The sequence below is a fragment of the Plasmodium malariae genome, assembly GCF_900090045.1.
Source record: "Plasmodium malariae genome assembly, chromosome: 9".
In the NCBI taxonomy this organism is placed as follows: Eukaryota; Apicomplexa; class Aconoidasida; order Haemosporida; family Plasmodiidae; genus Plasmodium; species Plasmodium malariae.
Window position 1 is genome coordinate 1,851,871 of NC_041783.1, and position 13,130 is coordinate 1,865,000.

Here is a 13,130-nt window from a genome sequence, read left to right on the forward strand (position 1 = left end):
GATTGTAAAAAAAAAGAAAAGAAAAAGAAAATTTTTTTCTTTTCACATATTTTAAACTCTTACAATATTTGGTTATGTATAATGCTGTATATATTATACATACATACATATACACGAATACATATATATTTGCATGTAATACATATTGGTAATATAACAATGATTTTATATATATAGCTTAATTTTAGTTAGTCTATTTTTATTTTTTTTTTTAATTACTACATTAATTCTGTTTTTTAATTATTTTAACATTATATAGTTAATATTTTTTTTTTTATTAAATTTTTGTTAATTTTGGTTAATTCTCTGTTAATTTTTCCTTAATTTTCTATTAAATCTCTGTTAATAGGACGTGTTGTATGTCTGCAAATCAAGTGAATGGATGATCAACCGCTGTATTTCTAAGGACTGAGCTGATGGCAAAATGTTGTTTAATATTTCCGTGCTAAATAATTTGAGATAAGGAATAAGGGATGATACTCCAATAGAGTTTTGCGTATATTTTATATGATATTTTAAGGACTGTTCTTTCCTTTTCCTTTCACCATTTAATATATCTTCTAGCTTCACATTATTTGTTATGTTCAAATTTTTATATATGTTAAATACTTTAGGTATACAATTCATAAGAATATCATTTAGGCATATTATTATGGCAGTTTTCAATAACTCGTAGTATTTATCATCTACGTTGAGTATTGGGAAAATATCATCTTCAGAATTCTAAAAAGTAAAATACATAAAAAAATATTAAGAAATGAAAGAATTCAAAAGAGATAGCAGTAATGGGAATGCAGTTATGTAAACATAAATATAAATATTTTTTTTTCTTGACATATTATATGCGGCATGTACAAACCACAACACAATGGAACATAAAAAATGAAATATAAACGCTATTAGGAGTAAATATTTTTAAAAAAATGGAAAAATTGGCGCAAAAACAGAGCCATCATAATATTGTATGCAATATATGCAAACTAAGCAACATGCACGGTATAAACAAATATTCGAGCAGTATATACTGTGTTATGCACTTTATGTGCACCTCTTTCCTTCCTCCTCTTTACCTTTTTTGCTTCTCCGGATGCATCTTGTCTGGTGTGATCACTGAGGATGTTGTTCACGTCCTGTGGATGGTCATACATATCATCTGGGGTATCATTATTTTGTAATTCTTGTTTGTTCTTACAAACACTACTGCTGCTATTATGATGGAAATTGTAGAGAGAACCGTGTCTAGAATTATCAGAGCTAGAATTATAAAAATGGGTTAAATTATTTGAATTTATTTGTGTCTGTTCTGAATTAATACTAATATTATTGCAACTGTTATTACAATTGCTATTACTGTTACCATTATTATTCATATTAGTACTTGTAGCACAATTATAATCGCTTAACTTGTTTTGCCTTTTAATTTGTTGTATAGCCTCAATACTTAACTTATAAGCCTCTTTCACTCCTCTTCTAATAACTGAATATGCCTTTCTATAACCATTAATTTTTATACGGAAGCACTTATTAGCTTCGTCATAAATTAGTCCATCCACAAATTTACACTTATTTACTTCTTTATTTATTCTTATATCTCTTTCTTCTACAGTTTCATCTATAAATGTATTATTAAAACTGAAAGGCTTATTATTATCTGAGTCAAAATTATACGATTTGTATATATCCTCTTTATTATTTTCATACTGCTCCTCTGAAGGATATACTGCTGCCATGTTGTTTGTATATCCAAAGCACAACTTTTCATCTATAATTTGAGTGTTCAGTTTATTTATTATATTAGCATCTGTTAAGGTTTTACAGTTATGAAGCAAATGTTCATATCCTACTACTACACCATTCAAATTTTTCCCGTACAATTCATGACATTGTTCGGCATAGCTAGCTGTCATATGCAGCTTGTTTTTATTACAACTACTACTACTACCACCTCCAACATTGTTACTAGTACTAACACTACTACTACTGCTACTACCTCCAACATTATTTTCTCCACTTTCTACATTGTTATTACCATTGATAATACTCACATTATTGTAAGTGCCCGCACCGTCATTGTCAACCCCATTTGTGCTTGCATTTATTCTCACATTACTATTATTATTATTATTATTATCGTCGTTATTATCACCATTAATGAAATTCCTCATTAGGATGTTATGATTCAAATTTTTATTATTACTACTACTACAACTACTACAAGCACCCTTGGTGGTGCTATTTTTGTATTCGTCTGATTTGGTCATATCATTTTTTATATGTTCACTTTTAATATAATAATCTTGGATGTTATTATTATGTATATTGTCTACTTCATATATATGAGTGGGCGAATAATTATTATAATTCGTAGTTATTCCTGTATTACTTATTGCACTATTACTTGATGAAATATTAAGCATATTGTTATTATTGGCCTTATTAAATAAGCTGCTGTTGTTATTTTTGTTTTCTTTCATCATATCAGGATCGTTTAAAAAGTGAATTAAGCTCGAGTCGATAGCATTACCACAACTACTACTGCTGTTAGTTCCATTATTATTATTATTATTATTATTGATATTACTACTACTATTCGTAATAGTAGCATCCGTAGAAGCAGCACTGTTATCATATTTCGATGGGGCGTAACTCGATCTACTACCCTTCTTGTTATTATCATTACTACTATTACCCTTACTGGATTTTAGGTTATACACTGCCTTATCGTTTTCCGTATTACTGTAGTTTTCCTCATAACATACACTATTGCTGCTGCTATTGCTGTTACAGTTCATAATACCACTTGCCTTTTTTTCTGAAACATAATCGTACACATTCGCTTGTGTATTAGTTCTATTGTCACTTTTCAAATTGAAGTTACCTCTTCTCTCATTTAACGTGTACAAGTCTTTATGATTACTCATATTACATAAGGATGTAGTTTTCTTCTCGCTTAATTCACCCAAATTAACCGAATCGGTAATAAAGTTTGCCTTTTCATCTTTTATTATTCCGTTCTTTACATTATACTTGTAATTACATGTCATACTTGAGCTTTTGTGAGGATAACTTTTTCCTTTGTTTGTTTCTAAAATACGATTTCTAAACTCAGCAGCTAATTTATAAGCTTGATAAACTCCTCTTGTTCTAACTCCAAATGATTTTCTAAAACCACATACACTAACAGTCCAGTAATTTCTTCTTTTATCAAAGAACATACCTTGTAATTTTGGTAAGCTAGCAGCTTGATTTAATATTTCACTTTTCGGTAGCCTTACATTTACACTGTTGTCAATTAAGCTATCTAGCTTTTCCGTACTCTTTTTAATGGATCTATTTTCCATATTAACATATTTATCGTAATTTTTTAACAATCTTCCACTACTGCCACTATTATTATTCCCACTATTATTATTGCTACTATTATTATTGCTACTATTATTATTGCTACTATTATTATTGCTACTATTATTATTGCTACTATTATTATAGCTACTACTATTATTGCTACTACAATTATTGCTACTACAATTATTGCTACTACTATTATTATTACCATTAGTATTACTATTATTATTATTCATACCTTTTCCATATGATGATAGCATCATTCCTGCTATGTCACACTCCTTCAGCGTGGATACTCCTCCTCCCCCTCCTCCAATATTAATATTTGTACTATCATACATACTGTTGTTTCCATTAATGATGTGTTGATTAATACTTCCGTTCACCATTATATCACTATTTGCTTCTACACTGTTAGAACCAGCTAATAAGTTTGAATCAAAATTTATTAATTCACTTTTTATTCCTCTTGCAGGTGAAGCGTTGCTACTTCCATCTTCTGCTAAGAAATTACTATTCGAATAATCATACTCATTATTCACCATGATGCTCTCTTTTTTTTGTTTTTCCGACTCTGATAAATCCATTTTGTACATGTTCTCCTCATCATGTATATGTCCACCATTGAGCAGGTGTCCACTATTATAGTAGTAATTGTTACTGCTGCTGTTGTTGCTGCTATCATTGTTGTTTTCTCCAAGACCACTATATTTTTTGCCTTCTTTCTGACTTGTACAGGCAGTACTATTATTATTACCATTACTGTTACTACTACTGCTGCTACTACTGCTACTTCTACTACTATTATTGTCTGTGTTTTTATTTTCAATTTCTCCTTTTTTTTTTCTGTCTCTTTTACCATCTTCTTCGTATTTCATATTATGATTCAAGTTGTTATATAACTCACTGTGATGATTACGGAGTACTTTATTTTCTTCCAGAAGTTTTTCTTCTGATTCCAATACAGGGAATTTATGATTCTCTAGCGAGTTATTATTATTTGCATTGTAATTTGCATTATTCTCCCCCAAAATTAATGAAGATGTATTACCACTGGATAATTCAAAATGGATTCCACCTTTGTTACTACTACTACTACTACTACTGTTTTTTCCAGTAGAAGCATTATGATGATAATGATGATGATGGGAAGAGGGTTGCAAATCCGAGAAGCTGCTACTACCACTTAGGTGAAATTTCCTCTTTTCAAAATAGTTCAATTTTTTTAAAGATTCCTTGACACTTACATTATTACCTGCATTGTTAAAGGTACTACTGTTACTGTGACTGTTACTGTTAAGATCATTGTTATTGTTATTGTTATTATTGCTGTTGCTATTGCTGTTGCTGTTGTTGTTACTATTGCTGTTGTTACTATTGCTGTTGTTGTTACTATCCCTTTGAAAGAACATCTTATCTAAGCTAATATTTATGGCACTCTCTATTTCGCTGTCTTCGTCATTACATCTTGTGTCTTCCTCTTCCTCCTTGCTGTTAATGTAGCTAAGGAAATTATTCCCTTTTTTCTTCCCGTACATGGTAGTGTTACTAGTGTTTGATGTTACAGTGGCAGCTGCGGACGCATTACTGCCATACGCAATTTTATTATTTTTATGAACAATTTTATCAAATTCAATCGTTTTGATAAAATTTCGAATGGATTCTGAAAACTCCTCTGTGTTTTCATCAAAGTTATTTGATTCTTTTATTTGAGCAACGTACTCACAACATTTGTTATAACATAAAACAACATCAGAATTATAATCACTAGGGTTAAAGAAACTTATTCTTAAATTTTTATTCTTATCCTTAAAAAATACAATCCACTTCTTCATTTTTTCTTCCCAAATTATTCCTTTAACCCATGGTTTCAAGCTGTAAGCAGTTTTCGTTTGTTCACAGGTGGCGCTATTGTAACTGTTACTACTATAGCAGCTATTACCATACTTGTAATTATCACCACTTAAAATACCTATACTATAGTCATTATTATCACCATTATTATCTGAACTCCTAATACTACTATTACTATCATTTATCACATTTCTGTTGTATTCGAAGTAGTTTAATTCTTTAAAAAGATCATCCAATAATTCTATATCATGGTAATGTTGTTCATTCACGAACTTGGTGATATCATACAAGTTGTCATCATTATTCTCACCCTTTTGTTTATTTAAATAATCAACACTATTTATAAAAGCTTTACTTATTCCTTCCTCAAAAAAGAATTGTTTCCTGTTTATATTATTATCTTTATAATAATCTACTACGAAACATAACTGTTCTAAATTGTGTGAAATCTCTTCGAGTTTTGGAAGCTTATTTAATTCTTTGAATAAATAGTATACAAAACTAGTCATACGCATTTTAGAACAATAGTTATAACCTATCTCTATACCCTCTTTATTTTTTACATAAATATGTTTGGTAATTTCATTTCCATTATTATTCCATAACTTACATATCCACATATTTTTCTTATGATCCCACTGTATACCTTTTTTCCATGGGCATAATTTAAAAGCGATATCATTGAATTCACTATTTATTACTTTTTCTGACGATGCTTTTTTTTTATTACTATCTTTAATACTGTTATTGTTTAGTTTCTCAGCACTGCAATCAGATACTCCGTCATTGGCGGCTGCATCCGATTTATTATTATTACCTTCTTCTTCATACTTATTAATAATACTACTGGTACGTGCCATTATGTTGGCATCTTCATCCATAGGGTCATTCTTCTTTTCAATATTTTCAATAGAATTATTATTTTCAACTTCAGTTAATACATCATATGTAGTTATTTTTTCCTTATTATTATTTTGCTCCTTCTCATCCTTCTCATCCTTATCATCCTCCTCTTCTTTCTCTTCCACCTCTTCCTGTGTACAATCTTTACTATCACTTTTCTTCACTTCTTCTTGATCATCATTATCTACAACATCATCGTCTTCTTCGTTTTTCACTATAATGTAATCGTCATAGTTTATATGCTGCTCTTGCCTATTCCATTTTTCTACAACCTGACAGTTGTTATTATTCTCACTAACACTGTTACTGTAACTGACAGTATCATTATTACTCTTGTTGTTGTCAACAATATCTCCTACGATGCCCGTGCTGTTAGTTCCGTCCTTCTTGCTATTCAAAGAATAACTATTACATATCCTGTTAAAATTAATCACGTTTAACTTATCACTCATTGTCATATTCTTCAGGATATTAATACCTTTTATTATTTTTTCATTATTATCTGCACTATTATTATTTAATATATTTCTTATCATTTTGTTGAAATTTAATATATTCTCATAATTTAAATGTTCATTTATTTTGAAATTTTTTTCATTTTCATTCTTGTTATTATCATTCGAAATTATTTCTCCTTCTCCATTTCTATTCTCTTTAAGTTTATTCAAATTTTCGTACATTTTATTTCCATCCCATGTGTCATTGCGCTCTAAGGTAATTACATTATCCGTGCTACTACTATTACTATAACTATTATTTTTACTATTATTGTTACTGTTACTATTGTTATTTTTATCTTTTTCCTTCTCTTCCACATTAATATTACTAATGCTACTCCCTTCTTTATTAGCATTATTATTAAACTTTGCAAAAGCTGCATGTGACTGATAATCGGATAGGCGGTTTGCACTTACTCCCGATTCATTATTATTATTAATACCGCTACCGCTACCACTGGTATGGTTACTATTATTATTACTACTATTACTGTTATCATGAATGCGACTGTGGAGGTCAACTCTATAATCATAGTCGCTGCTGTTCACAAGAGCGCTAAGTTTCCTCTCTTGCTTGTCTTTTTCTTCCCCATAGGGATGATGATTACTATTATTGTCAAATGACTTAATAATATTGTTTCGTTTAATTACATTACTTAAAAGAAGATATGCATTTTTATCCTCGTCACTTATTAAATTACTATTCAAAAGTTGAAGAAGTTTCCCATTATCTTCACTAAATTTTTTATAATTATTATTATAATGAGTTGTTGTTGTTTTAGATTGTACATTATTTTTTCCTAACTCGTTTATAAAATCTTTATTATTATCTGAAGAGGTCATAGTAGTATTTTCTACCTCATTATCCATATTGAAAATATTAAAATTTGAATTATTTACTAATACACAAGAAGATTCATTTTTATATAAATCTTTCTTATAATTCAAATGTGCACGATTGTTCACATTTTGATGGTTTAAGGAAGAGCTAGTATTATTACCATTTTCCTTCTCATTATTATTTGTTGAGTTTGTATTTATGCGTTTGATTCCGTTTAAAAGTTTTAAGTCATTACTTAAAAAGGAGGATTCTTTTTTGTAATGACTATTCGAATCACTTAAAAAGGATTTATTATCTCCTTGGTTCGATGTATCTATATCTATAAAATGTTTTTGTTCTTCATCAATACAGTCAAAGTCTTTACTGTGGCTGTTATTCATGTTATCCATATTAAGCATGCTATGGTTTCCATGGATGTTATTACCGCTATGATTATTATGGCTGATTTGACTGCTATGGATGCTATGGTTTATGTAACCAGCTTCCCCACGCTCAAAATTTAGCTTACTATTATTATTATTATGTGTTATAAGATTATTGTTATTTGCGTTAATTAACTTACTAAGTTTGTCTCTGCGTAAAGAAAAGGGCATATTGGCACCATCGTGATCGTTTAAGTCGTTTTGTGCATGCCCGTTGACATTATTACTGCTACCAATGGTACTGATATTACTGCTACCAACGGTACTGATATTGCTGCTACCAATGGTACTGATATTGCTGCTACCAACGGTACTGATACTGCTGCTACCAATGGTACTGATATTGCTGCTACCAATGGTACTGATATTGCTGCTACCAATGGTACTGATATTGCTGCCACCGATGGTACTAATATTACTACTGCAAATTGTGCTGCTATTACTGCTCACATTGTTATTTTCACCTTTTAAATTCTTAGGATTTTCACTTTTGTTCACATTTTTACACATCTTGTTATTATCCTGGTTACATATGGTCAATTTATTAATACAATGGACAGCCATTTCATATGCATTATTATAACCGTAAATATCTACGGGAAATTTATTCACTAATACCTTGTTGTCATAGTCATACGTAACTACCCATTCCTTCTGAATAGAGTCATATGACAAGTATTTAAAAATTAGTTTGTTTTTTCCTTGAATATCTAAAAAAAAAAGGGGAAGAAATGGTTAAGGGGAAAAATATTATTAACAGGCAACATGAAACGAAAAACGCAGGAAGTGGAATATATATTGGGACGCGAAGCACACAGGAGTGTGGCGCATACGTGCATGCATACTTGATGAATACACGCATATATATGACCATGTATACACTCATACACACATGCATATAATATTGAGCCTTTTATACAGTGCAGGTTCAAGAATGCAGAACAATTTTTGCCCGCATATGTATATTCCTCCTTAAGCATACCTTTGAATCCATTTGGAATCTGGGAATTAATGTTAAGTAGATTTAGGTGAGACGTTTTTGATTCTCCTTGTTGCTTTTTTATATGACCTATATTAGCTGTTTCAAAATTCTTTCTATGTTGTATAGCTAATTTTCTGGCTTCTTCAAAACCATACTTATAAACTGGGAAATATCTATTAATACATCTACCATTGATACAAATTCCTGATAACCATCTATTTTGTGATTTATCAAATCTTACTCCAACAACATGGGGTAACTTTTCTGCCATTTTTGCATAATTATTTTCACTATTATTTGATATATGTTTTACACGATTATAACTACATTTAGTACCTGATATATTTGCACTTGTGTAATTTTTATTCTTATCTATTTTCGATGATGTAGTAGTACTCTCTAATTTTACTTCATTTTTCACATTTATATTATTATCATTCCATTTATTGCTTTTTCTGATTTTTATTATACTTTCATCATCACTTGCACTGTTACTTATATTGCCATTTGTGTTACTATTTATATTACCATTTGTATTGCTACATGTATTGCTACTACTAATTTCTTCTGAGTAGTCAAACTTTTTATTATGATCATGCGATATTATAGAATTACCATTTAGGTTATTCATCAATGAGTTATTACTTGATCCTTCCTGCTGCCTACTACTAATATTATTATTATTATTATTATTATATAATTCTAAATACTTTTTTGAATTCTCTTTTAATTTATGACTACTATTATTAGTGTTATTATTATTATTCGTAGTAGTACTAGACGTAGTAGTTGTTGTTAGTGTATCGCTTTTTTTAATAAAATTTATTTTATTTTTTGACTCTTCATTATTTAAATCATTACTATAATCACTATTATAATATAAAGAATTCATAGTTTTCTTTCTTCGAGTTCTTACTGATCTCTTGTTTATATCTGTCATCTTTTAATTTATTATTTAAAGAAAAAATCATAATACTGAACAAATGCATAAACTACATATATAATTTCACCTATGCATAAATATACGTGTATATGCTAAGTGCTACAGGTTACTAATTTGTATATATGTAGATATACATGTAAATGTACATATATTTATAACATATAGGAATGTATATATATATAATGTATAAATATGAGTGTATATATATGGAATGTATATATGTGGAGTGTATATATATGAGTGTATATATATAAGTGTATATATATGGAATGTATATATATGAGTGTATATATATAAGTGTATATATATGGAGTGTATATATATAGAATGTATATATATGGGTGTATATATATGAGTGTATATATATGGAATGTATATATATGCGTGTATATATATGAGTGTATATATATGGAGTGTATATATATGGAGTGTATATATATGGAGTGTATATATATGAGTGTATATATATGAGTGTATATATATGAGTGTATATATATGAGTGTATATATATGGAGTGTATATATATGGAGTGTATATATATGGAGTGTATATATATGGAGTGTATATATATAAATGTATATTATAAATGTATATATATAAATGTATATTATAAATGTATATATAGGAGTGTATATATATAAATGTTCATATATGTATGTATATTTAAGAATATATATATATATATATGCTCATAAAAAAAAATCACAAAATATATGATTTTTTAAAAAGGATAAAAAGGTAACTATTAGTATGCTATGTACGTACGTACGTATGTAAGCATACATATATATACATTTATATATATACATTAATTTATATATATATTTTATATACTAGCAATATTTACTCATTATTTAAAAAAGTATTGTAAAAAAAAAAAATATATATAAAATACAAAATATAAAAAAAAGAAAATTATGATGGGAAAACTGTAAGAGGATCTATAAAAAGAACAAAAGAATGGAAATACATACATTAAAGAAACTATAAAAAAAAAAAAAAAAAATTATAAAACAAAACCTAACAGGTTCAATTTAAAATCTATAAAAAAGTTATGTTGAAATTATTTATATTTTATAATTTTTTTCTTTTTATTTATATACATCTATATATAACACAAATAAGTAAAAATATGAATATATAAAAATAAATATGAATTAATATATGAATAAATAAGAATAAATATGAATATGAGTAATTATGCGTAAATATGAGTAAATATAAAAAAAATACATATATATATATATGTATATTTAACAAATATATTTCAATATAAATTAAAAAAAAAAAAAAAAAAAAACAAAACAAAAAAAAAAAATGTTGTAAAATTATTTATATAGATGCATATAATAGTAACTGTACAAATGCAGATGAAAATAAACTACAATATAATATTTATATGGTTGCATATATGCATATAAATTATATAATATGTATCCTATATACATGTATTCTATTATATACATATATATATATATATATATATATACAATTATGCAATGTATGATTTATATATATGTAATAGAAATATGCAGAATAAATTAATAACATAAATTAATTAAATGTATAAATGTATAAATATATATATATATATTTTAATTACTAAAGCTATTTCTATAAAAACAATTATTTTTTATGTAATTAAAAATAAAGAGAAATTTAAAAAAAAAAAAAAAGAGAAAACAATGAAAAAAGGAAAAAAAAAGAAAAAGAAAAAAAGAGAAAATACAAGTATAGAAAAGGCCGTAATGAAAAATAATTATATAAAATAATAAAATAAAATTGTACATTCTACGCATGCCACATTAAAATTATCTTGAATAAAAAAATAAAAAATAAATAAAAAAAAGGAAAGAAAAGAAAAATTATTGTAAAATTTACATATAATTTTTTTTAATTTAATAAATTAAGAAAACCATCATATATAACATATATATATATATAATGTAATAAATACTATTATTATTCATAGTATAATTTTTTTTTTTTTTTAATTTACCTAAAAAATCTATTACATTTATTATTATTACTTATGACAACTATTCTCATATATATACAGTATAGAAAATGTAATATATATTTTCTGTACATATGGAGTGTTGTAATAATATGTGTATTCAACTATGTAACCTTATACGTAAAATATAAATATATACAATAAAAAAGGAGGGGCGAAAAATTAAATGAAAAGAACGTAGGAAAATAATATATATATATATATATTTATTTATTTTATTTTTTTTTTTTTTTCATTAAAGTATATGTAATGTAAAAATGGAAAAAAAGTAGTCACAAAGAAAAAACTTGGTAAAATGGAAATATAATAAAAAATTAAATATGTAAAAAAAAAAAAACAAATAAAATAAAAAAAAATAATAATTATATTAAATAAATTTACTTTTTTGGACACTTAAAATAATGACTTAAAATATGTATGAAGTTCGAATTGCATCTAATTTTTTAAATTAATTTAATTTTTTTTTTTTTTGTTTAGTTGTTCTTGTTTGATTGCTTTTGTTTTTTTTTTAATTTTATGAGAAAAATATTAAAAAAAAAAAAAAAGAAATTAATTTTGTAAAGAAACTAAATTTTTTATTCTTTTTCCAATGTTTCTACAAAAAAATATATATATATTTATAAAATTTTAAAAGCATTTTAATTATATAATAAATTTGCATATATATATAAATATATATAATATATATCTAATAATACAAAACGTATATTTTACACGATTCTATTTTTTCCAAACATACATATGTATATATATTTTTTTTTATTGCATTATAAGTATATGCAAAATACAACATCCACATAAATATATATTTTTGTTCGGATCTGGGTATAATAATCTAAGGAAAATTTTTTTTTTTTATATAAATATAATAATAAATAATATATAAATAATAACTATATGGGAAAATAAATAAAATGATATACTAGGTTATACATATATATATATATATATGTACGTATATACATATCTATGTGCATATATGTATATATATATATACATAGGAATTCATACCACGGTACCGCAAAAATATAAGAAACAGGTGTTCAGGATACAGTGAACTAGCTAAAATGAATAAATCAATAAAATATATGTGTATTTATATACATATATATACGTGGCAAATATATATATTTACGTAAATAAGCAGACTGAATATCAAAAATAAAGAAACAACAGGGGTACACTCAATGCATATAAATGTGAATATGCATACTTTTGTACATAAAACAATAAAAATAATACGACCTTATATATAAATAAATAAATATAAATATATATACATACATATACATACATATACATACATGTACTTACGCATGCTTATTC

At 26.3% G+C, this 13,130-nt stretch overlaps 1 protein-coding gene across 1 annotated transcript; it reads right to left on the reverse strand.

Moving 5' to 3' along the window:
• Nucleotides 1-342: 342 nt before the first annotated feature.
• On the reverse strand, nt 343-9,784 carry PMUG01_09048500 (transcription factor with AP2 domain(s), putative; the record flags this gene model as incomplete). The annotated part of the gene is made up of 3 exons (XM_029005191.1): nt 343-723; nt 1,071-8,572; nt 8,845-9,784. The coding sequence occupies 3 exons, from the start codon at nt 9,782-9,784 to the stop codon at nt 343-345; spliced, it is 8,823 nt and encodes a 2,940-aa protein (XP_028861805.1).
• Between the last annotated feature and the right edge of the window lie 3,346 nt (nt 9,785-13,130).